This window comes from Camelus dromedarius, chromosome 32 (assembly GCF_036321535.1).
Source record: "Camelus dromedarius isolate mCamDro1 chromosome 32, mCamDro1.pat, whole genome shotgun sequence".
Lineage (NCBI taxonomy): Eukaryota > Metazoa > Chordata > Mammalia > Artiodactyla > Camelidae > Camelus > Camelus dromedarius.
This window is the reverse complement of record NC_087467.1, coordinates 6,777,075-6,804,072: the sequence shown is the minus strand read 5'-3', so window position 1 is coordinate 6,804,072 and position 26,998 is coordinate 6,777,075. Positions and strand designations below refer to the sequence as shown.

The 26,998-nt window shown below is 40.8% G+C and overlaps 1 protein-coding gene and 1 long non-coding RNA gene across 3 annotated transcripts in view; one reads left to right on the top strand and one right to left on the bottom strand.

Annotated features, from left to right (window-relative positions):
* The window catches only part of GALNT1 (polypeptide N-acetylgalactosaminyltransferase 1), a 46,761-nt gene extending 41,401 nt beyond the window's left edge, over nucleotides 1–5,360 (top strand). For both annotated transcript variants that reach the window (XM_010977428.3, XM_031438951.2), the window contains exon 12: nucleotides 3,137–5,360. In XM_010977428.3, coding sequence (XP_010975730.1) covers nucleotides 3,137–3,283 — 147 coding nt within the window. In that variant the 3' untranslated portion in view covers nucleotides 3,284–5,360. The remainder of the gene's footprint in view (nucleotides 1–3,136) is intronic.
* The window catches only part of LOC105086857 (uncharacterized), a 40,819-nt gene that overhangs the window by 6,527 nt on the left and 7,294 nt on the right, over nucleotides 1–26,998 (bottom strand). Inside the window, exons 3-4 of the long non-coding RNA XR_004132323.2 lie at nucleotides 2,441–2,588; nucleotides 1,374–1,494 (exon numbers count right to left, since the gene is read on the bottom strand). This is a non-coding gene — a long non-coding RNA (uncharacterized LOC105086857). The remainder of the gene's footprint in view (nucleotides 1–1,373; nucleotides 1,495–2,440; nucleotides 2,589–26,998) is intronic.

Sequence of the window (26,998 nt, the reverse complement as noted above, 5' to 3'; positions counted from 1 at the left end):
AGTAGTTCCATTAACGTGACTATTGGAAATGGTGCGAATACCCTGTTCCAGTGGTTTCCGTGGTGCCTGCTGTTGCCATTTTGGGTGCAGCCGTCCTGAGCCCTGCAGGATACATGGCATCTCTGACTCCAGACAGTAAATGCCAGTGTAGCCCACAGTCATGGTGGGAACCAAAATATTTTTAAAATTAAAAAGACCCCCAGTTGTATGTTCACTGGAAAATGATGATATATGTAATTACGTAACAATTTACTATATAATAGCATGAAAAAATAGTGGTTTTTTTTTCTTAAGCGTGGGGGTAAGTGGATTCAATGGCAGCAGTATTCCTGGCTTTCCCTGGCGGCCACTGCGTGGGTGCTACAGCTCTCACCACCACAGCCAGCTCAAGGCGGGAAGCGGGCATGCTGCACTGCTCCATGAACTGCTCTTTCTTTATCAGCAAAGCCAAAGCTTTTCCTGGATTCCCCGCAGTAGACTCTGCTCTGTCTCATGGGCCAGAACCTCCTCTCACAGGAACCCCCCAGCCGCACGGGAGGCTGGGAAGACAGGCACGTGGCGTCCCCGTCTTCATGGTGTGACGTGGCCCGGAGACAGGGAGTAGGAATGGCTGTGGGCAGACTGTGTATAACCTGCAGGGGCTGCCGTGATAGTTACTCCAAAAGCAAATGCTTTGAAACTAGAGCTGCTTTATTTAGGGTATTCTGAAAGAACCAGTTACGAGTGTAAGTTTCAAAACTCCTAATGCACTTTGCAAGGTGTCTTTCCTTAGATAGAATTTAGTAGTGCAGGCTGGGTTCTCCCTGAAACAGACTGCAACCAGCTTAGCGTTCAGGAGGAAAGAGACGGCAAAATTGGGCAGAGGAAGGAGTCAGACTGCACCATGGGTCCCACAGCCTGAGCTGACTGCACCAGCAGAGTTGTGCTGCCTCCATCAGCTCAGAAACTAGCAGTCTAGAAAAATAATCTATTTATCTCAGTAATGTGTAATCTAAACCTTAAATCATGAAATCTTAGATTTCAGAGGAACCCAAGAAATAAAACCCAGGCTAACGTTTAGTACATAGAGACACAGAAGCCCAGAATGGAAGTTAATTGGCCCAAGGTCACAGAGCAGGTGAATGGTGTTCCCAGCTCTCAGGCAGCCCTGGTTTCCTGGTCCAGGATTCTGGGCACAATACCATACTACTTCCACTCGGCCCTTTTGGGAATAAAGTGTAGATTTTTGACATAGTGATATCTAGTTAGGGGAAGGAGGCAGCAAACTACTTTTTCTAGGTGGCTGGTGGACTTTATGCAATAATTTTATCCTCCTTTTTCAAAGGTTACAATTAGTTACCTGTCACTTGTTTTTCCCATTGCCTCAATCATACCTTTTCTCTGTGGAAACTAGGCAGTGCTGGCGGATCCTCTCCTGAGCCCAGTGACCACAGAACTCGGCACCTGCAGCCAGAGTGGGCTCTGGAACAGGCTCTTCTCCAGGGTCCAGGTCTCCTGAAATTATGAAGATTCTGTCTTAATTTTGAGCAGTTAAAGACCCAGTGTGGATCATTAATCATGTCTTTGTTATGAGTTTATTTTACATAAGTGAAATAATACATTTTTTCAAATTGGGATGATAAAGACCAGTTCCCCAACTAAATTTTTTGTTGTGTTTAGTGTTTTTGTTTTTATTGGTACTGATAGTGGCCACTCAGAGAGGCCCTGCAGGATCTCCTGGAATATTTGAGGGGTTCTTTTTAAAAGCGCTTTGTTTTTGTCTTACACGTGACTAAAAGCCTTGGCAGCACACAGAATGATGGGGCTGCCGGAGCGCAGCCGTGGCTGCTCAGGCTGTTGCTAGGATGTTGAGCCGTGGCTGCTCGGGCTGTTGCTAGGATGTTGTTTTCCAGTAGTAAGTGCCTCCGAGCCAGGCAGCAGCATTTTGTCCCCATTTTATAGATAAGGAATTGGGGCTCAGAGAGGTTTTTGTTCAGGGGCAACAATGCTGTTGGTACCTGACAAATCTGGAGCTCACTCCAAAAATGTCTGATGGCAAAGCCCATCCTCTCAACACGTGAACTACACAGCATCTGTCTAAAAATAAAAGCCACCCCTGCCATGCTGACTCTCCTCCGGGCGCTGTTCTTATGCTTTTGTAGGAATTAAAGTATCTAATACTAACCAGAGTCAGAGTTGACAGTAAACTGTGACATCTGCACATTTGCCTTTCGCCAGCTTCCACTGTGACCACAGCACAGAAGAAGCAACTGAAAGCCAAAGTAGCTGTGTTGTGTACAGTCATTGGGTTTTGCTTTGCTTGTTTGAAGTTCAAATAGGTACTAAAGAGGCCTTATGAAAACGAAATGCTCCAGATAAAAGAATTACGTTAAAATAGAGCCATGAGTAAAAATGTGTGCTAAAGAACACTTCGCGTTTCCTTACTGCTCTGCACACTTACCAGGACAACGCGCAGTGCAGGCTCCCACACCACTGCGTCGGCGTCCTTCACCTGTCCGGGGCTGGGTAGGGTGCATTAGTAGGGCCAGTATGTAGCTGTTAACTCTCGTTTGTCCTGTCCTTTTGAAATCACCGTGACAGCATCAAGTCTGGAATGCAAACAGGTAGACAGGAAGACATATAGCCGTATCTGCCAGCCACTTATAAAGGACTGCTTTATAAATACTGTGATTTCTTACGATTTCGAGTCTTCAAGCCCTGAATCGCTAAGGACTTGAGGCTTGGAATCACAGAGTTAATTTGAACAGCCTTATCATGGGAAAACAAAACAATTTTGAAATACCTTTTTGAAAATAGGTTGAGGATCCTAAATTAGGAATCACTAATCTGATCATTTTTTCAGGAAACTGAAGCACAAAGTGAAATTTCTCACAGTATTACAGAGCTATGCAGAATTGGGACTTAGAATTCAGGTCATCTTCCTGTAACTCCAGTGTAACCCACTGTAACCCCAGTGCCTTTCTTCCCACCACATAGCCTTTAATGCTCTCTTTACACAGACACCTTTTCTTCATTGCCTTTTAATTTGCAAAAACAAAAATCTTCTCTACAGAGTAATGTCCTAATCACCAAAAACGATGGTTGAGGTGTTTTGGTTTTGTCTTCCACTTTAAGACTTTTTTCCTGTCACTTTCAGAAATTAACCCTGCAGCATGTGAACAGCAATCAGTGCCTGGACAAAGCCACAGAAGAGGACAGCCAGGTGCCCAGCATTAGAGACTGCAACGGAAGCCGGTCCCAGCAGTGGCTTCTTCGAAACGTCACCCTTCCAGAAATATTCTGAGACCAAATTTACAAAAAAACAAACAAAAAAAGATTGACTGGGCTACCTCAGCATACATTTCTGCCACATTCTTAAGTAGCAAAAAAGGAAAAGTGCTTTCCTCCTGCGGGATGTAAGGTTTATCGGCCATTAAAGCTTCGGCAGCTCTCGCTCCCACTCGCTGTGAACCAGCCTTCCTGTCCGAGGACGTGAGACCACACAGCAGCGAGACTGTGCACGCTGATGTTTACACGATTGAAAGAGTCTTTCATCCAGAATCATTGTAAAGAATATTCAGACTGAAACAATCTACAAAATGTGCTTTCGGGAGAGCTGCACCTTCTGTGGTTTGCTTGCACATCAGGAATTTCTGCTGAACGTGCTGTCATAATTTCTGATTAGAACTGGTAGCCAGTATATTACATATGGATATAAAAGTAAATGAAAAAGAACTGGAACCAGGTTCAGAATCATGAAAACATTTTACAACAATTAAAAAAAACTATATTAAACAGGGTTTAAAAGAAATTAAAACAGAACTATGAGAAGTACAATTTGTAATAGTATAGTATCAAATTTCTATATAGATTTTATACCTCAGTGGGAAAAATAACTGATTCCAATGACGTTCATTTTGTTTTCATCTGTGATGGTCATGGATGCTTTTTTTTTTTCCTTGGGGTGCTGAAATTGAGCTGAGAAAAAAGTGGTTCTTTGATTGTAGTTTTAATTGCTTTCTATGGTGGTTTTTTTTGTTTGTTTTTAATTTGGTTTGTGGACTGTTGGAATTGTAATTTTTAATTGCCTTCAAAAATGGAGATTTAAAATAATGTCTGGTTTCACTGAACAAGTTTGATATCTCAGTTGCTCTTGGGTCAGCTGGCTGATAGACTTTACTTTGTCACACACACACACACACACACACACACACACACACAAATTTCTTATTAGATTTTCAACTTCCTAATTTGATTCAACTGATAATGCTTAATACCCAAGATTCATACTACTGTACTACAGGTTTGTTTTCACAGCAATAAATCTTATGTTCTTTTGTTTATGATTCCACTCAGCAAAAGGCCTGCACAAGTGATTTATTATTTGGGTATTTGGACATGATACATTTGATGGTTTTTTGAAAAATTTTTTTCACTCCATACTCAGATGTGCTTCATTGTCAAGTGCATATTTAGATTAGGTTCTTGAATTGTAATGTTGATCTGCTGCTTTTTTTTTTTTTAATAAAATTTGACTGAAAATGTTTAATTGGCATTTTTTAATGAGTTAGCCAAAGAAGTGCAGCTTTTATTCCGTATTATTAGACCTGCATTTCTTCCCTAAATTCCATTTAGGTTAAATCAGTTTTCTTTTTCTGATTTTTAATACTACAAAATAGCCTGAGAATTGACTAGAAGTTGAGTATCAATTAATGTTTGAATCTCACAGAAAGAAAAATCTCACTGTGAAATTTTTCCTGATATGTGAAGCAATCCATCAGCAAAAGTGCATATATTTTCCTTCCTATTTGTAAGATTATATTTAATGATATTCTTTTCTTTGATTATCAAAGACTCTCACTGCAGGCAGTGCTGTTTCTTGTGCCTAAGAATGTTTCTGAAAGTTGCATCACTAACGATACTTGGCAGGTTGAGCAGAAAGTGTCTCGTGTCCTGTTCAGGTCGGTGAGCACGATGCGTGCGCAGACGCACTGGGGTGAGGCTGCAGCACCGAATGCAGACGTTCGTCCCCAGGAAATCTGAGGTGAAGCAGGTGCTGGGTGGGACTTTTTCCTACTCCGTGAGCTGTGTTAATTCTATCTTTGGTAGGCCTAATGCTTGAATCAACCAGATGTTTAATCAATAAATTATTTTCATGCTCAGAATTTCAGGTTTTATACTCTAGTGTAGCTTGGTCATATTCTTTACTGTAAGAAAGCTTAACAGCAATGTGACTTAAGGTTTTGTTGTATTTTTTAAAAGGGTGATGTGAGTGACTTAATCCATGGGTACTTTTAGAACCTGATAGATAACCCCATTGCCTTTATTTTTCTAATTAAAGAATTCCTAAATACTTTGGAAATACAAAATATTCCTGAACAGTTGTGCCTTACATTGGTTTTATTTAAAGTTAAACTGGCTCCCTGTTCTTTATAGCTGTCTGTAGATTAGGCGGTGTGCTGATCACTGCTCTAAATCAAACCGCAAAGAAAAGAGTGAATGAAAAAGAAAGCGAAGGATGAAAAGATGGGATTATTGACCAGTGAAGAATTCATTAAGTGGACAATTAAGGATAATTTGAATCTCACAAATCTAGTCACCCTACTCCAATCGCAACCCATCTTAATATGTCTTTCTGTTCTAATTGAGATTCTTGAAAATAGTACTTTATTCACCATTCTGCAAATAAAAGCCAGCATGTAGGCCGTGCCCTCGTTTCCCTGTTCCACATTCAGCTGAAAAACAAAGGTTCCTCTGTAAAGATCTGGTGCTGTCTCCATCTTTCAAGAAGTACACCAAGAACAAGTTAACTCCAGAATTACATGTTCTTCAAAGGAGAAGGAAATCAGAAAGGTAGTGTTTTTGAGGAGATAACGGAGAAGAGGAATACAAAGCGTGAAATCATTTTGTGCTCCAGAAAATCGGATGTTTCCAATTATATGACACTGCTCCCATTCCCTGACTTCTTGAAGATTACCAAGTGTTTGCTTGATAAATCTCCCAGAACTAATAACTTTGCAGGATATGAGGCAAAACTCAGTTGTATTACCTTTACACTAGCAACAAATAATTGAGAATTACATTTTAAACATACAGTTTATCATCAAAGATAAAAGTAAGTTAACAAAGACATGTGCCAGACTCTTACCCTGAAAACTATGCAACATTGCTGAGAGAAACTTACAGAACACTGCAATAAATATATTATGTTCGTCGATTGAAAGACTAATGTTAAGATCTCAGTTGCCCACAAATTGATCTATAGATTCAATGAAATCACAAAATGAGGTTTTCTTGGAGATATTGGCAAATATATATGGAAATGCAACAAACCCACACGAGCCAAGAAAATGTTGCAGAAAGAAAAAAAAAGTTGGAAGACTACTCAATTTTATGACCTGCTTTAAAGCTACAGAGACTAAGAAAATGTGGTATTAGAGGTACTACCAACAGGCAGGTCAATGTATAGAACAGAGTCCAGAAATAGACCCACACATGTATGATTATTGACTCCTCAACAAAAATTCAGTAAGGAAGGGAAAATGCTTTCAGTTGGAGCCGGAGTAACTGGATGTCTGCGTGAGAAATCAGTGAACGCTGATGCTTTCACACGATGCACGTTAGTTCAGAATGGATCCCAGGCCTAAATGTGAAGGGCAAAATGAATTTCTGGAAGAAGACAACATCTTCATGACTCTCAGGATAGACAGATATCTTAGGACACAAAAGATGTTAACCGTAAAAGAAAAAACCCATAAATCTCACCAAAATTAAACCACCTCATCAAGAAGATACTATTAAAGTGAAAAGGCAATCCGTGACCATGGAGAAAATGTTTGCGGGACACATAACTGACAAAGGAGTCATGTATGCAGAAAAATAACGTTTTAAAGCCAGTGTGAAAGCAACACAATATAAAAATTCATAAATGACTTGAATAGATGCTTCACAGAAGCTGTCCAAAGGTGCAGCTAGCACAGGAGAAGGCCCCACCATGCGTCACCGGGGAGTGCGAAACGGAACCGCAGGGAAGTAACGTTGCACACCTGCTGGATGGTGAGAGCGTGGGGCACCTGGTGCAAGTGGAAGCCCGTGTGATTGCCTCGGGGACAGCGGGTCGGGTCCTTACAAAAGTAAACATACGCCCAGTGTGATTGCCTCGGGAGACAGCGGGTTGGGTCCTTACAAAAGTAAACATACGCCCACCCTCTACTGGGCGATTCCGACTTCCACAGACACAACCAAGAGAAACGAGAGCATGCGCCCACAGTAAGATTTGTGCAAGAATAGTCAGAGCTTCACAGTACTCCCAAACTGAAACTACCCAGATACCCATCAACAAGTTAGTGGATAATCAAAATAATGGTGTATTTATACATTGGGATATTAGTCTGGAATTTTAAAATGTGAATTTCTGTTGGAACAATAGGGATAAGTCTTAAAAATGTTGAGCAAAGAAAGACGTTACATTTGTATCAGGTTCAAGAATAGGCAGAACAAATCCTAGGGTGATCTCTGGCAGAGTACAGAGTGGAAACAAGCATGAGAAACCTTTCTGGAATAATGGAAATATTCTATAAATTGATTTAGATAATGGTTAACATGCATATAATTTAAAATTTTATTGAGTTGTATACTTAGGACACATGCAGTTTATTGTAGGTAAATTACACCTCAGTAAAGTACTGGGGTGGGGGGAATCAGGAAGATAAATTTCTGACATCAAGATTTTCTCCACTGCTACAAAACGCCCAAAGGCTGAATGAATTGCAACAAACATACTTCCTAGTGGGATGCTGAGCTCAGAAGGAAAATAGGAAAAATCCCTAATGTCTAGGGAAAAAATGGGGGAAAAAAGGGATTCATAAACTTAAGCTGCAGAAGTAATTGCTAAATATGAAAGCCCTTCTTCTCCTAGGAACAAAATACAGTAACCAGAGTTTGGGGAATGGGAGCTTAGGCCTGGGGCCTGAACAGAGTTGGAGAACTGAAGATCGTCTTCATAAAACTGGAAGAGTCAGAGGCGTTACATCTGCAAGTAAAAGAGTGGCTGAGGAAGTCTGCCACCTTATAAAGGAAACCAAAGGTAATCTGATTCTGCCCCTTTTCCAGGTGTAAAGGGTGACGAGGATGACGCCTCCCCTGTAACCACAATGCCTGACTTTACATAGATCAAGGGCTTAAAGCCACAGTCATGATGTCTACAGATCAAGAAACAGTGAGTAGACTTATGGCACTTGCTGGAAATCATTATAATACATGCCTTTGAAAAAATTCCAGTCCCTTACATCCCCACAAATTAAATTATGGAATCATCTTCAAAGAGAGGAAGTGAGCCCCCAGTATGAACTTTTTTTTTTTTTTTTTAAAGTTTGCTGGAGATCAAGATGGTGGAGGATGCTGGGCTCACCTCCCCCCAACGAACACATCAAAACTACAACTACACAGAGTGACTCACACTGAAGTCAACCTGGAGACTGGCAGAACAGCTCTCCTACAACCAAGGCTGTGAAGAAAGATCGACAGGGAGGCTGTTGGAAGGGAAGAGAAGCGATCTGGTCGGGACCTGTTCCCCTAGTGGGGGACACAGAAGAGGAGGGGGAGCTCACAGCTCAGGGATCCTCCCTGGGCTCAAGCCGCATATTAGGCATCCTAGCCCTGGGGTCTGCCACAAGGAAGATGCGCCCTCTCAGCTGGTCTGGGAATCAGGAGGGCTTACCTGAGGGCTGTAGGAAACTGAGACTCCATTTGGAAGATACATGCATGGACTCGCTTACCCCTATCACAGTGTGGAGGCAGCAAACTGAAAACTGCCTGGGGCTCTGGCTAGCTTGCCAGGACCACCCCAGTGCGCCCCCTAGGCTGTACTGGGCTCCTCCTCCAGTCCCTCTTGCTTGGCTGCTTCCCACTAAGGCAGCAGCTGCAGATTTCAATGAGCTTATGCACACCTGGAAAGAGCTGAGCCCGCTCAGATCCTGACCCTACCTCTGATGAGGTCGGAGGCAACCACTGCCAGCAAGCACTTTGGTGCACTCACACAGGAAGGAGCGAGGCTGGCTCCGGGTAGAGACCGTCATGAGAGCAGCAGTCCCTGTGCAGACTCAGAAGGGAGTGAAGCTAGCTCCAGGTCAGAGACAGGCGTCACCGGAGCATGTGTCCCAGCTCAGTGGTGTGCCACCAGCCCCTCTATCCCCAGCCCAGCCAAAAACCAAGGTGTGCACACCGGAGAAAAAGTGCAACCAGCAGAGTACAGCCCCAAATCCTTAGGCCTCAGCCACTTCCCAAACCAAGGTGGAGACTTCCATCACAACTGGGAGAAACCTAATTCCCTCAGGGTTTCTACTGCAGCCCCTTGAGCCCCAGCCCTGGCCTCAACAGGGCAGTGACAATCACTGAGTATAGGAAAAGCCCCAGCTTGCACCTGGCTCTGGCTCTAGCCCCTCCAATTCCAGACCCACAAGACATTTAATTAAAATGCCAAAAGTTAAAGAGAATTCTAAAAACAGCAAGAGAAAAAGCAGTGGCTCCCAGCACACCCTGGGGGAAGATGCAGCTCATGCTCCCTTGAGGACCAGCTCTCCACCAAATCCACTGGGCACACGCAGCCTGCATAGGGATGCTCCCATACAAGGACACACCTTCAAGAACAGGCTAGGTAACTACTGCACCTCATCTCATAGAGACAGAGTTAAAATGAGAAGACAGGAATGTGTTTCAAACAAAAGATCAAAGAGGAAAAAGAAAAAACCCGGAAAAACCCTAATGAAACAGAGAAAGAATTTAGTTGATAGAGTTCAAAGCAATAGTAATAAGAATGCTAACTGAACTAGGGGAAAGAATAGATGAACACAGTAAGAATTTTAACAAGGAACTAGAAAATGTAAAAAGAACCAGCCAGAGCTGAAGAATATAATATATGAAATGAAAAACATACTAGAGGGAATTAACAGCAGATGAAGTGACACAGAAGAATGTGAAAGCTGACTGGTTACTAGTATGGAAAGTGAATCAGTAGTGAAAATACTCCCAACAGACAAAAGCCGAGGACCAGACAACCTCATGGAGGAATTCTACCAAACGTACAAAGAAGAGTTAATACCTATCCTTTTAAAACTATCCTAAAAAACTGAAGAGGGAATACTCCCAAATTCATTCTATAAGGCCACCATTACCCTGATACCATAACCAAAGACACAACAGCAACAGAAAATTGCAGCCTGATATACCTGATGAATATAGATACAAAAATCATCAACAAAATATTAGCAAACTGAATTCAATTATATATAAAAAGATCAGACACCATGATGGAGTGGGGTTTATCCCAGGAATCAAGGATGGTTCAAGATCCACAAATCAATGTCATACATCACATTAATAAAATGAAGGATAAAAATCACATGATCATCTCAGTAGATGCAGAAAAAGCATGACAAAATTCAACATCCATTCGTGGTTAAAAAACTGTCATCAAAATTGTTATAGAGGGAACATACCGCAACACGATAAAGGCCATTCATGACAACCCACAGCTAACATCATACCCAGCAGTGAACGCCTTTCCTTAAAATCAAGAACGAGACAGGGATGCCCACTCCTGCCACTTCTATTTAATACAGTATTAGAAGTCCTAGTCACAATCAGACAAGACAAAGAAGTAAAAGTCACCCAACTGGAAGAGAAGAAGTAAACCTGTCACTAGTTGCAGATGACATGACACTGTATTTAGGAAACCCTAAAGTCTCCACCAAAAAAACTATTAAACCTAATAAATCAATTCAGTAAAGTTGCAAAATACAAGATTAATATATATACAGCAATCTGCTGCTTTTCTGTACACTAATAATGAACTATCAGAAAGAGAAAGCAAAGAAACAATCCCATTTACAATTGCATACAAAAATCAAATAAAATGCCTGGAAATGAACTTAACCAAGGAGGTGAAAGAAATATACTCTGAAAAGTGTAAGACATTGATGAAGTGAATTAAATACGATACGAGTAAGTGAAAAGACATTCACGTTCATGGACTGGAAGAATTAATATTATTAAAATGGCCATGCTACCAAAAGCAGTCCCTATCAAAATAGCAATGACATTTTTCACAGAACTAGAACAAATAATCCTAAAATTTGTATGGAACCACAAAAGACACCAAATTACCAAAGCAATCTTGAGAGAAAAGAACAAAGCTGTAGGTACCACGCTCTATGACTTCAGGCTATACTATAAAGCTACAGTAATCAAAACAGTATGGTACTGGCACAAAAACAGACACAGATCAATGCAACAGAATAGAGAGCCTAGAAATAAATCCACATATACATGGTCAGTTAATCTATGACAAAGGAGACAAAACTATACAATGGGGAAAAGACATTCTTTCCAATATGTGGTGCTTGGAAAACTGGACAGCTACATGTAAAAGAAACAAGTTATTCTTATCCCATAAACAAAAATAAACCCAAAATGGATTAAAGACCTAAATATAAGACCAGAATCCATAATACTCCTAGAAGAAAACATAGACAGTACACTCTTTGACATATCTTAGCAACATTTTTTGCTCAGGCAAAGGAAACAAAAGCATAAATAAACAAATGGGACCTAATTATACCTAAAAGCTTTTCCACAGGAAAGGAAACCACAACAAAACAGAAAGACAGCCTACTAAGTGAGAGATGATATATGCAAATGGTATGTCTGATAAGGGGTTAATATCCAAAATATATAAAGAGCTCTTACAACTCAATACCAAGAATTCAAACAACCTAATTGAAAACTGGACAGAAGATATGAATAGACAATTTTCAAAGAAGACATACAGATGGCCAATAGGCACATGAAAATATACTCAACACCACTAAGCATCAGAAAATGCAAATCACAGCCACAGTAAGATTTCACCTCACACCTGTCAGAATACCTATCACCAAAAAGACAACAAATAATAAGTGTTGACGAGGGTATGGAGAAAATGGAATACTATTTCACTGCTGGTGGGAATGTAAATTGGTACAGTCACTATGAAAACAGAGGTTCCTCAAAAAATTTAAAATGTAAAAACAAGCCTCTGTAACATCAAGTTGATCTGCCAATAATTTAATTGACTTCTTGGACAAAACTAAACAGTCTTCTGAGGAAGATAACAGAATACAGAATCTCTTCAATACGCCAGTCACAATGCTCAGTACAAAATGAAAAAGTAATAGATAAAAAAGTAAAGGTCACTTTCTTGTTTAACAGTCAATAAAAGCAGACCCACTAATAACCTAGATGAGGGAATTGGCAGACTCTTCAAAATAATGTGTTTTTAAAAATAGATGCTCAAAAAATGGATATAATTTTAAAAATGGGAAATTTCAGATGAGATTTAGAAACTAGAAAAAAGAAAAAAATCCTAAAATTGAAAAATATCAAAAAAATTTGTTGAATGAGATTAATATCAAGTTGGACACAATATAAAAAAGGGTCTGTGAATTTGGACTCAAGTCAATAAAAATGTTTCGGACTGAACCATGGATAGAGAAGGTTGAGAAAGAGAAAGAGAGCTGAGTGGCAGGGGCTTGGCCAAGACAGCAGAGCAAGAAGACCCTGAGCTCACCTCCTCCCTTGGGCACACCAAAATTACAGCTCTTTACAGAGCATTTATTGATAAGAAAGATCAGCACCTACAAAAAAAAAAACAAAAACAGATCTTCTACAAGTAAAAACATAAAAAAGGAACTGCAACAAAATGGGTAGAAGGGGTGGAGACAAAGCATAGTCAAGACCCAGAGCCCCGGGTGGGCGACCCCCGAGGGGGAGGATCATCACAATTGCAGAGGCTCCCGAGAAGCGGTGGGTCCAAGCCCCACATCGGACTCCCCAGCCTGAGGGTCCTGCACCGGAAAGATGAGCCACCAGAAAGTTTGGCTCTAAAGGCCAGTGGGGTCTGCTTTCGGGAGTCCAGGAGGGCTGTGGGAAATAGACTGCACTCTTCAAGGGCACACACAAACTCACATGCTCTGGGACCCAGAGAAGATGCAGTACTTTGAAAGGCCTGACTCAGACCCACCTGCTGATCTTGGAGAGTCTCCCGGTGAGGCAGGAGGCAACGAGAGCTCATTCTGCAGACACAGAATTGGCGGCACCCCTTTTTGGGAGCTTGTTACCACGTGGACACTGGTGCCAGCAAGCACCATTCTGGAGTCCTACCTCTCGGTTATTATCATGGGGACCCAGCCCCACCTACCAGCCTGTAAGCACTAGTACTGGGATGCCCCAGGCCAAGCAACCAGCCAGGCAGGGACACAACCCCACCTGCAAGTAGGCAGGCTACTCTAAGGTCCCCTGAGCCCACAGTTGCCCCAGGACCTGCCTGGCCCCACACACCAGTGCACCAGCACTAGTACTGGAATGCCAGAGACCCCCAGGACCTGCTCTGCCCACAAGTGAGCAGGCACTAGCCTCTGGTCCCTCTAGGCCCCAGCCCCACCCAGTAGCAGGCTGACCCCAGCCCCAGGACCCGACGGGCCCAGCCCCACTTACCAGCAGGCCAGCACCAGCTTTGAGACACCCTTGACCCTGCAGCTAGCCATGTCAGTAACTGGCCCACCTACCAAAAGACCAACACTAGATCCTGGAACCCCGGCCCCACAACCACCCACCCCAGAACCCAGGTCAGCCCACCAATGGGCCAGCACTAGCCACAGGACCCACAGGATGCAGCAGCCAGCCACCTCATGACCCAGCCCTACCCACCAGGAGCTGGCAGCCTCCAAACAAGGCAGGGCCTGGCAGCCAACTGAACTCGGGGCCCACCATGCTTACCAGCCACGCCCACGGTAGTCAGTCCACCACAAAGAAGAACCGCGCAGCCCGTATAGGGGGCAGCCCTAGCTCTGGTGATGGTGGGGGAGTGCGGTGCTGGGACACAGAGGAGGACGTCTCCTACAAAAGGCCACCTCTCCAAGGTTGGGGAAAAAACCAACATAACAGATACACAGCAATAAAAACAGCAAGTTAGGTAAAATGAGACAACAGGAACATGGTCCAAACAAAGGAACAAGTTAAAACCCCAGAAGAACTAAGTAAACTGGGGGTAGGCAATCTAATCCAAAGAAAATGAAAACACTAATTCACAGTAGCGTTACTTACAATAGCCAAGATATGGAAACAACCTAAGTGTCCATCAGCAGATTAATGGATAAAGAAGATGTGGTATATATATGTACCGCAGCAGTATGTGTGTGTGCACACACACGCGCGCACATGTAATGGAATACTACTCAGCTATAAAAAAAAGAATAAACTTTTGCCATTTGCAACAACACAGATGAACCTGGGAGGGTATTGTGCTTAGTGCAATAAGTCAGACAGAAAAAGACAAATACTGTATTTTATCACTTATATGTGGAATCTAAAAAATAAAGCAAACAAATGAATATAACAGAAACAGACTCACAGATATAGAGAACAAACTAGTGGTTACCAGTACAGGGAGGAAGGATGAGAGGGGCAAGATAGGGTAGGGGATTAAGAGGTATAAAGTACTGCATATCAAGTAGATAAGCTGCAAGGATATATTGCACAGTTCAGGGGATACAGCCAATATTTTAAAAATTTAAAATGAGTATAAGCTATAAAATTTTTGAATCACTATGTTTTACACTGGAAACTAATATAGTATTGTAAGTCAACTATATAATTTAATTAAAGTGAAGTATATTAAATTTATCAAATGACATTTTAAATATTTAGAAGGTATTTAAGTTTGTAAATGAAACAAACATCATCCAAAAGCCCCTTAAAAAGACTGCTAAATTTTGGTAGACTTATAAATAGAAAAAGGAAAAGAAAAATTATAAGCCAAATCTTAAAACTTAAGAACTAGATTTTTATAAAATTTATAACTTAAATAAATTAATATTCCTTCAAAGAAATCCATGACAATTGTGCATCATCTACAGAAAAGCCTATTATTTCCCTCCCTCAGCTTCTTTCCTTTTTGATCATTACGATCCAGCCACCTTGGTCTTTCAGTTCCTCCAACAGACCAAGCTCTCTTTCACATGAGTGTGCCCTCATTTTCCTAAGAAGTCCTACATCCCAGCTGTCTTCCACTTATTACTCATGTCTTAGAATAAAGGCCCCTTCCCTGGCCACCCAATTCCAAGTAGGTGTCCCTTTTACTCACTACCTCATCTTGTCCTTTGTAGCTCTTAACAAAATGTTTGATCATTTAACTATTTGGGGGTTTACTTATTTAATTCCTACCTTACCACTAAATGATAAGCTATATAAACACCCAAACCACGACTCATTGATAGAATTCAGTGACAAGTACAGTGCTTGAAACATTGATAATATATATCTGTTGAAAGAGTAAGCCAATAATTTTTATTTCTTTCTATTTTACTGTAATAAATAATATGGTTTGCAGAAAAAAATTATCTCATTAGCTGGCACAGTTTGATAAAGAATCTGTAATTGTAAAAATAATGTAATAAAATGACTTTTTTTTTAAACAAAGAAAAAGTCTTCATAATCAAGTACTGCACTTTATACTTAGAAGGAGGTAAGACAGACCTTATTTCAAAATTAGGTTCCATTCTGAAGTTCTGAGTACACACAAATTTGGGGGAAACACTATTTAAATCAGCACATCCACCAAACATTTAAAGAAGGATTAATACCAATTCTTCACAAACTCTCCCATTAAAAAAAAAAAAAAAAAAAGGAAAGAACACCTCAATTCATTCTATGGGACTAGCGTTACCCTGATATGAAAGCCAGACAAAGATATCACAAGAAAAGGAAAGGAAAAAAGACCTAAAGACCCATATCCCTGATGATTATAGATGAAAATATCTTCAACAAAATACTAGTAAACCAAACCCAGCAGCATATTAAAAGAATTAAACACCATGATAAAGTGGGATTTATCCTATGAATGCAAGGTTAGTTCAACATGTGAAACTGATGTAATACACTGTATTAATAGAATAAAGGACAAAACCCACATGATCATTTCAATAGATTCAATAAAGGCATTTGATAAAATCCAACACCCTTCTGTGATAAAAAACACTCAACAAACTGGGAATAGAAGGGAACTTTCTCCATCTAACAAAGGGCCTCTATGAAAAATCCACAGGTAACATGATATTTAATGGTGAAAGGCTGGATACTTTCCCCCTGAGATCAGGAGAACAAACAACAAAGATGTTCACTCTTGCTATGTCTATTCCCCATTGCACTGGAGGTTCTAGCCAAGGCATTAAAGCAAGAAAAAGCATCCAGACTGAAAGGGAAGAAATAAAACCATCTTTGTATGCAGATGATACCATCCTGTATACAGAACATTCTAAGGAGTCCACCAAAAACATTAGAAATAATAAATGAGCTCACCGCGGTTGCAAGATACAAGATCAATACTCAAAAACCAGTTGTATTTTGATGCCATAGCAATAAACAATGTAAAAATAAAATTAAGAAAACAATTCACTTAAAAATAGTATCAAAAAGAAATAAATACTCAGAAATAAATTTAACAAAAAAGTGCAGGACTTATTATTGAAAACTTAGAAAATAAGTAGGACCTAAAAAAAAAAAAATCACACGTTGGTGAATCAAAAGACTTAAAATTGTTAAAATTTTTATTATATATATTCATATATTTATACTTTAAATTCATATATCCAGAATATGTAAAGCTCTTACAACTCAACAATGAAAAAGACAACTAATCCAATTAAATAATGGGCAAAGGATTTGAATAGACATTGCTCCAAAGAAGATACACAAATGGCCAATAAGAATGGTAATGGTAATATTTCCCAAATTGAGCTACAATTTCAGTGAATCATAATAGAGCTACAGACCAAAATCCCTGATGAATATTGATGCAAAATTCTTAACAAAATATAAGCAACCAGAATTCAACAGAACTTTTTAAAGGATTATACGCCATGACCAAGTGAGATTTATTCCTGGAACGCTAGAATGGCTCCATCTATTAAAATCAATTAATGCGATACACTGTATTAACAGAATGAAGGGTGAGAACCACGTGATTATCTCAACGGATGCAGAAAAGCATATGACAAGATTGAACATCCTTTCATGATAAAAAAAAAATTAACAAACTAAAAATAGAAATTATTGCAACATAATAAAGACCATATATGAAAAGCCCACAGCTGTCACCACACTCAAGGGTGAAAGACCAAAAATGCTTCCTCTAAGATCAGGAACAAGGCGAGTTTACAGGTTCTTCTCACTTTTTCCAGCACAGTGCTGAAGCCCTAGTGAGAGCACGTACACACTTAGACCTAAAGATGTAGAACTCCTAGAAGGAAACAAAGGGGAAAGGCTTCACGACGTTGGACTTGGCAGCGATTTCTTGGATGTGGCACCGAAAGCACAAGCAACAACAACAAAAAAAACACAGACAAATAAGGCTACATTAAACTTAAAAATTTTTGTGGGTCAAAGGACAAAATCAAAAGAGTGAAAGGCAAATTATGGAACATGAGAAAGTATTTGCAAAGCACATCTGAAAAAGGGGGTTGATATCCAGAATACATAGAGAAATCCTACAAATTAATAATAAAAAAAAAAAAACAACCTAACTAAAAAACGGGCACAAAATTTAATAGATATTTCTCCAAAGATGGTACACAAATGGCCGACAAGCATATGAAAAGATGCTCAGCATCACTAATCAGCAGGGAGTGCACATCAAAACCACACTGACATCACCTCACATCCATTAGTATGGGCAATATCAAAAAGACATAACATATGTACATTCCAAGGTACCACTTTGACTCTGTACACACTGAACCCTGTTATCTCTACTTCTTCTGTAGCATGTACAGTGACCACCAAATAGAGCTTTTGCCCAGAAGTTTTGCCCATGGCTGATGTTCAGTAAATATTTGTCAGATGAATGAATTAATAAAAGGGAAAAGAAAAACCCTCAGCATAAAAAAAAGAAGTGTTGGCAGGGGTGTGGAGAAGTTGGAACTTGTGCATTGTTGGTGGGATTATAAAATTGTGCAACCATTATGGAAAACAGTATGGAGATTCCTCAAAAAATTAAAAAAAAATTAAAAACAGAACTACCATATGATCCAGCAACCCCATTTATGGGTATATATCCAAACGAACTGAAAGCAGGGTCTCCAAGGGATATTTGCACACCCATGTTTATAGCAGCACTATTCACAATAGCCACAAGGTAGAAGCAACACAAATGTCCATGGATTGATAAACAAAATGTGATATACACACGCACGCACACACACACACACATCACACAATGGATTATTACTCAGCCTTAAAAGGAAGGAAATCCTGACACATGCTACAACATGGATGAACCTTGAGGGCATTCTGCTAAGTGAAATATGCCAGCAACAGAAAGACAAACATCCTGTTTTCACTTATATATCTGAAGTAGTCACATTCACTGAAATAGAAAATAGAATTGTGGTTTCCAGGGGCTGGGGGGAGGAGGGGAAAGGGGAGTTGCTGTTTAATGGGTATTTTCACAACAATGTGAATATACTTAATATTACTGTACAGTTAAAATGGTAAAATTTTTGTGTGTTTTACCACACACCCAAAAAGGAATGTACCAAATCCTGGTGAGGATATAGAGTAACAGGAACTCTCATACACGGCTGGTGGGAATGTGAAATGGTACAGCCACTTTGGAAGACAGTTTGGCAGTTTCTTATAAAAGTAAACATACTCTTATGACACCATTCAGCAACCATTCTCCTTTGATATTTACCCAAAGGATCTGAAAACTTTTGACCACATAAAAACCTCCACACAGATGTTTACAGTAGCTCTATTCATAATTGCCAAACTTTGGAAGCAACCAAGGTGAATGGATAAACTGTGATACATTCAGACGATGGAACGTTATTCAGCCCTTAAAAAAAAGAGAGCTATCAAGTCATAAGGCATGGAGGAAACTTAAATGCATACTACTAGGTGCAAAGAGCCAATCTGAAAAAGCTACCTCCTGTAAGAGTCCAACTTTATGACATTCTGGAAAATCAAAATTATGGAGACAATAAAAAGATCAGTAGTTGCCAGGAGGGTCAGGGGAGAGGAATAAATAGAGCACAGAAAATTCTTAGGGCAGTGGAAACGCTCTGTACGATACCATAATGATGGATGCATGTCCTTACACATTTGTCCTAACCCGCGGGGTGTACACCACCAACAGTGAGCCCTAAGGGAAACTGCGGCCTTTGATTCTGGCTTGTCAATGTAGAATCCCCCTTGATAACAACCGTCCCACTCAGCTGAGTGACGCTGGTAATGGTGGAGGCTGTGCAGGGCTGGGGGGAAGTGGGGTATGTGCGAAATCTCTCTACCTCCCTCTCAATTTTGTTGTGAACCTAAAAACGGCTCTTTAAAAAGTCTTTAAAAAAAAAAAAAAGGAATGAAGTACTTACTAATGCCTGCTACAGTGCACGCTGCAACTTGAAAATGTGCCGCATGAAAGAAGCCAGACACACTAGAACCTTTATTTTATGATTCCATTTATGTGAAACGTTCAGATTAGGCATTAGGCATAGAGACAGAAAACAGATTAGTGGTTGGCAAGGCCTTGGGGAAGAGGGAATGAGGGATGACTGGAAATGGGTATGGGTTTATTCTGAGATTATAAAAATGTTCTGGAATTGGATAGTGGATATGACATACAACTTGGTGTGTATACTAAACCCACTGAACTGCATGCCTTAAAAAGTAAATAAACAAAAACTGTAAATAAACAAAAAGTAAATAAACAAAAAAAATTGAAGGCAAAATAGACATTTTCACATAAATGAAACCTGAGAGCCTGTTGCCAACTGTCCTGCGTTATAAGAAATGCTAAAAAGTTCTTCATACTGAAATGGTAGCAGATAGACATTCAGATCTACAAAAAGGAACAAAGAGCCATAGTAATGATAAATACATCCAGCAGCAACAAAACCATAAAATAGGAATAAATTTAATGAAATACATTCAAGACATTTATACTGACAATTACAAAGTACAACTAAGACCCCCCAAAATGGAGAGACAGTCCATGTTTATTAATGGAAAGACTCCATGCTTTCAGCTCCAAGTAACATAAACCCCTTACTCAAGGGCCTTAAAAACAAGGAGATGTATCATCTCACACAGCAGAGGTCCAGAGGGAAGCGCTACTGTAGTTCTCTGGCCTACCTTCCTGTTCTCCTTGGTAGCCTCATCCCATGGTTGGGGCCAAGGTGGCTGCAGCAGCTCCAGGCATCACGACTGGAGATCATATTCAGAGGGAGAAAGGCCATCTCTTCTTAGTGCCAAAAACCCTTTTCTAGAACCTCACCCTCACCAGCATGTCTCTCACAGCTCACTGCCTGGCTTGGGACACTTACCCATTACTCAGCAGTCACTGAGGTGGGGGATGAGAATGCATTGAGGGGTTTACACTAATCCTTTAGGGTGCAATGGGTGTTAAGAAAGCCACCCCCAATCACCATCCCCAGAACACTGCTCACCCTGCCACCCAACACTCTCTTTATCAAGATCTGCACTCGTACCTCCCTCCAGTCTCTCTCCCTGAACAGCTGTGAGCGCTCGCTCTGTGATGCTGCACGAACACGGATGGTGTCCCTTCTGTCCCAGCCACCAAGCAGCCTGGAGCATCATTTGTGATCGTCCTCCAGCCACCGCAGGACCCTTGGTAGGAACTGGGGTTGGGGGGACACTACTTTGCCTTCATCTGCTTTCCCTACCTTTACTGCCCCCTTTTTCATATTTCCTCATTTCTATCTCTGCAGACACTTAAAACACTCATTGTCCACACGGAAGAGTCAGTTTGTTCAGCAGAGTCAGCAGTGTGCAACCAATTTACTGAGGAGCCTTCACCTGAAATGCTTTTGCTTGTTCCCTTGGCATCTTCTTGGAGGCCTCCTCCATTCGGAGGCAGTTCACTTAAGAAGACCTTGATCCAAACAGAAACAGACTCACAGACATAGAAAACAAACTTACGGTTACCAGAGGGGGAAAGGGGTGGGTGGAGGGATAAACTGGGAGCTTGGGTTTAGCAGATACAAACTACTATATATACAACAGATGAACAACAAGGTCCTACTGTACAGCACAGGGAACTGTATTCAGTTCCTTGTAATGGCCTATAATGAAAGAGAATATGAAAAGGAATATATATATATGTTTGAATCACTATGCTGTACACCAGAAATTAACACAACATTGTAAACCAGGTATGCTTCATTAAAAAAAACAAAAAAACACCTTGGCTCAGTTTCACAACTTTTCAGCCACCTCCATCTGCCCCCTTCTGACAGTCCTGGGCTGGAGTCAGCGCTCACTCCTTGCTGTCCTCCTCCCCATACTGTTTTGGGGGAGGCAGCGTGGGTGGGGGATCCCCTGATCAAATTCACCTTGTTCCCCCTGCACCTCCCCTCAAGTGTTGAGGGGGAGGGGAATGGCCTCTGAAGCCAGCTTCCAGGTGGTGGGTTCCTTTGCCATCTTGCTCCTTCACTCTTAGGAACTAGGGACCCCTCCCCAGGCAACACTCCCCACACACTCTCTCTCTGTTGTCCGGTGTTGGAGGGAACCCCAGCAAGCCCACCACCAAAGCAAATGAGCAGGGTGCACAGGGCCAGGCTCCCCTCCAGGCAGGCACCCCATTCTACCCAAGGGGGACACACTTGGGACGGGGAGAGGGTGACGTTCCTCAAAACTGCCCCTGCCCCCATTAGCCTGTGTGGAGGGGCTGCCCTGATGGATTCAGCTCCTGTCTCAATAGTCTGGGAAGAATCTTGACTTCCTGTCCTCGGCTCTGGGCCTTTGCCAGATTTCAAGACAGTGGGCAATACTGTACCGCACATCCTGTCGGGAGAGGGGAGAGGGAGAGGCCAGGGTCTCCATCACTGTGCCATTTGAATGGCCAAAGGGAGAGGGTCAGCTGTGAAAGGAGACAGTGGCGCTGCAGGAAGAGCACAGGCTTTGAAGTAGAAAATCACAGGTTCAAATCCAAAGCGGGCCATTTATCAGCTGAGGGACCTTTGGCAAGGCCCTTCATCTCTTGGGGCCTCTGTCTGGTCATCTCTAAAATGCCTGCCTCATGGCAGGGGGGAATGACACCCTGACAGAGAGGGCCTGCACAGAGGAGTTTTCCCTCCGCCTCTCTCATCATTTGCTTCCGTAGGGCTGGTGCCCATGGTGGGGGCAGTGACACCTAGCCGTGCGCCAGGCCAGCCCAGGGGCCCTGTGCGCTGGGCAGCTGGAAGAGGATCCAGTCCTCCCATCCAGACCAACACACGACTTGATCTGACTCTAGCAAAGAAATATTTACAACTGCAAAAAGTGAAAAGAAACCAGACAGTATTTATTCCTCAGCACGGCAGCTGTTACTCGGCCCAGACCGCCTGACTCCTTCCTGCACTCTAAGTGCGTGGCCGTCCAGGGAAGGCGGACCCACAGTCCACAGGCAGCTTTGGGGATCAAGAGCTAAACAGGGGACCAAAAGGGAGGAAAGCAAAGTCCCAGCCAATCACCCTCATGACTGCAGACTCAAATTCCTAGACACAGCATAGACGGGGAATTCAACATTACAGTAAAAGAACAATGCACTTCAGCTAAGTTGGGATCGTCTCAAAATTTATCTAAGGTTTAATAGAAAATCTACGAATGTATTGGACCAGTAGATATTTGATAAAGTATTACCAGTAGACACTTGTTGCAAAAGCATGTTTAACATGTTTCTTTTTTTTAAGTTCTCTTGTACTTTTAACATATTTTTTCAAACCAAGAGGCAAATTATATTTAACGATAAAAACCCTACAGACTGTTATTCAAATCAAACAAAAGAAGGATGCCTGACATCATCGTTACCACTAAACAATTTTCAGGAAGTTCTGGTACTACATTAGGACATGAAACACAAAGGAGGCAAAAAAAGTTATCGAGAAAAATTTCTTCTCATTACTTGCAGATGATCGTCATTTATTTGTTTCTTAATTCACCAAATATACACTGAGCCTCCGCTACATCCCACACCATTCTAGGACTCAGAATGCCAAAGTCCCTGCCTTCATAGAGCTGACAAGAGGAGGGAGGGTGGAGAGAGATGAAAACAAGTGAAGCAAAATAAACAACGTGCCTTGAAGAAGACTAAACAGTTGACACAGTGACAGGGCGGAAGGAGCCATTATATAGCAGGTGGACATCCTACCTAAGAAGGAATAGGTGACCAGAGCCTGAAAGGTACGAGAGAGAAGCCATGGGGCAAGTGGGTGATGTTCCAGGTTGGGGAGCAGCGAGGGCACAGGCCTTGGGACAGGAACAAGGTCAGCAAGTTAACAGACTAGCAGGGCAGTGTGGACAGAGAACAGCTGAGCAAAGGGAAAGGGCCCAAGACACGGCCAAAAGCAGGCAATGGGGGGGATAATTGTGGGGATAATTGTGGGGCTAATTGTGGGCAGAATAATGGCTCCCAAAGATGGCCGTGTTCTCATCCCTGGAACCTGTGAGCATGTTAGGTTACTTTGCAAAGGAGAATTAAGTCTGCAGATGGATGTAAACTTGCTAATCAGCTGACCCTGAGATGGGGAAATTATCCTACATTATCAGGGTGGTGTCATTTATTTGTAGCACCAAATAATATTCCATCGTCTGGACATACCACAGTTTATGTATCCATTCACCTACTAAAGGACATCTTTGTTGCTTGCAAGTTTTGGCAATTATGAATAAAGCTGCTATAAACATCTGCGGGTGGACATTTGTGGACATGAGTTTTCAACTCTTGGCGTAAATACTAACTGCTAGATGGTGTGATAAGAGGATGTTTAAGTTTATGAGAAACTGCCAGACTGTCTTCCATTTTGCATTTCCACCAACAACGTATGAGTAGTGAAGGTGGGAGTGTGTCAGTGAGAGGATCGTGTTTCAAGGTGACACAGCCCCAAAGGGCAAGTAGGCACCTAACACTGAGATTAATTATTCGAGTGGGATGAGGTCTATAGGCAAATAACAATTATTATAATAATAATTATACTTATTTATATAGTATAACCTTAATTATAAACACAGACTATTACAAATTACACATCTATGTAAAAAGTAAACAAACATGTAAGCAATTTTTAAAAGAACAATAGAATCATTATCCAATCTGAACAACAGAGAAAAAAATAGGCTAAAAAAAATAACAACACACTCTTACAGACCTGTGGGACTAAACAACAGATCAAATATTTATGTCACTGGAGTCTCAGAAGGAGATGAGAAAAAGTACAGGACTGAAAAGGTATTCAAACAAATTATAGCTGAAAATGTCCCAAATTTGACAAAAGATATGTCTACAGATTTAAGAAGCTGAGCAAATCTCCAACAGGATAAGCCCAAAGAAAGCCAAACCAAAACATCATAATACAAATTCTGCAAACTAAAGACAAAAAAAAAAAATTCTTTATCAATAAGAGAAAAATGACACCTTACCCATAAAGGAAAAGTAATTCAAGTGACAGTGGATTTCTCACCAGAGATCACAGAGGCCAGAGGAAGCTGTACAGTATTTTTCAAGTGCTAAAAGAACTGTCAACATGTCCATACCCAGTGAAAATATCCTTTAGGAATGAAGGGTAAATTAAGACAATCTCAGATGAAGAAAAACTAAGAGAATCTGTTTCCAGGAGAACTACTCTAAAATAATGGCTAAAGGGAGGACTTAAAATAGAAAGTAAATGATAAAAGAAGGAAACTTAATCCCTACTTTATATCACATACAAAAATTAGCTTAAAAAGATCAAAGTCCTAAATTTAAGAGCTAACGATATGAAACTCAGAAGAAAACACAGGAGTAAATCTTTGTAACCTTGGATTTGGCAGTGGTTTCTTAAATATGACACCAAAAGCGTAAAAACCAAAGGAAAAAAATAGATACATTGGATTTCATAAAAATTTTAAACTTTCATACTTCAAAAGATACCATCAAGAAAGTGAAAAGACAACGCACATAATGGGGAAAGATTTTCAAATTACATATCTGACAACGGACTTGTATTTATAATATATAAAGAACTCTTACAATTCAGTCATTAAAAAAACAACAGTCAAAAATGGGCAAAGGATAAACAAGTTCGCACTGTACAGCACAGGGAACTGTACTTAGTATCTTGTAGTAACTTATGGTGAAAAAGACTATGGAAAGGAATATATGTACGTTCATGTATGACTGAAGCATTATGCTGTACACCAGAAATTGACACAACATTGTAAACTGACTATACTTCAGTAAAAAATATATATATACGCATTTAAAAAAATGGCCAAGAGTGAGGTCAGGGCATAGCTCAGTGATAGAGTGTGTGCTTGGTAGTCACAAGATCCTGGGTTCAATCCCCAATGCCTCTGTTAAGGGGAAGAATTTTTAAATAATAATTAATAATAAATAAAATAAAAACTTTAAACGGGCAAAGGATCTGAATAAGCATTTCTCTGGAGAGCATATGCAAATGGCCAATAATCAGACATAAAGAGGGTCAACATCATTAGTCATCAGAGAAATGCAAAGTAAAACCACAATGAGATACTACTCCACACTCACCAGCACGACTATTATAAAGAAGACAGACAATAACAAGTGTTGATGATGCGGAGAAACTGGAACCCTCATACATTGTTGGTGGGAATGTAAAATGGTCAAACTACTTTGAAAAACAGTTTGGCAGGTACTTAAAAAATTAAACACAGAGTTACCATATGACCCAGCAATTTCACTCCTAGGTATATCCCCCCCAAAAATGTCCCACAAAACATGTGTACATCAATGTTCATAGCTGCATTGTTCATAACAGTCAAAAGTAGAAACAACCCAAATGTCTGTTAACTGATGAATGGTTAAATCAAATGTAGTATATCCACACAAAGGAATATTATTTGGCAGTAAAAAGGAATGAAGTACTGATACATGCCACAACATGAATGAACCTTAAAAATATATAAAATGAAAGAAGACAATCAGAAAACACTATATACTGCAAGATTCCATTTCTATGAAATCCCCAGAATAGGCAAATCTACAGAGAGGAAAAACTAAATTAGTGGTTGCCTAGGACTTGGGGGGGGGGTGATGGCTAAAGAGTAGGGGGTTTCTTTCTGGGGTGAAAAAAAGGTTCTAAAATTGTGATGATGGTTGTGCAACTCTGTTAATATACTAAAAACTACTGAATTGTACACTTGAAATGAGAAAATTGTATTAGGTGAATTATATCTCAATAAAGCTGTTACCAAAAAATAAAAGAAGCTTGGAACATCAATAAGGAAAGAACAGAAAGACTAAAACACTGAGTAAATCCAATAGATTTTACTTTTCCTCTTGAGTTTTCTAAATTGTTTGGTGGTTAAAGCAAAAATGACTGCATTTTCTGATGTGGTTCTCAAGGTAAATGGGGAAGAGTAAAAGGAATGAAAAGGAGGTAGTTTTCTTGGAAAAAAAAAATTAGCCTTGGATTTCTCAATGTTCCTGTAAAACTCAGGTTCCTCAGACTCCAGAGACTCAGAAATCAATATTCAGTAAACGTAGAGAATGTTTGTTTTCACTTCTCTCAGAAACATGTTATTTTGCACATACTATTAGGATTAGATCCTCAGTCATCTGTTTCCTAACAGTGGAGTCAATTTCTTCCATCCAATAGCCTCTTCTTACCTCCCCGAAAGCAAAAAAAGTTACATTTCAGGATATCTACAGAGCATTATCTTCGTAGGTAATGACTTTTAAAATTTCAAAGGGGATGAAACCCAGGACACACAGACATTTGTACGTTGTAGAAGCTGAGACGCTGGGCTCATTTGGATCCTTGAGATATTTATGTCAAAGTGTTAGAGTAAGACATTTCCACTCACACCTGCTCAGTCTCAGGAGACCATGTCAAAGCGATTTTGCCACAACCATGTTAAGACCTCTCCATCTGGTATCTCAAAGCAAGAAGTTGAGGACAGGACACTGGCAACA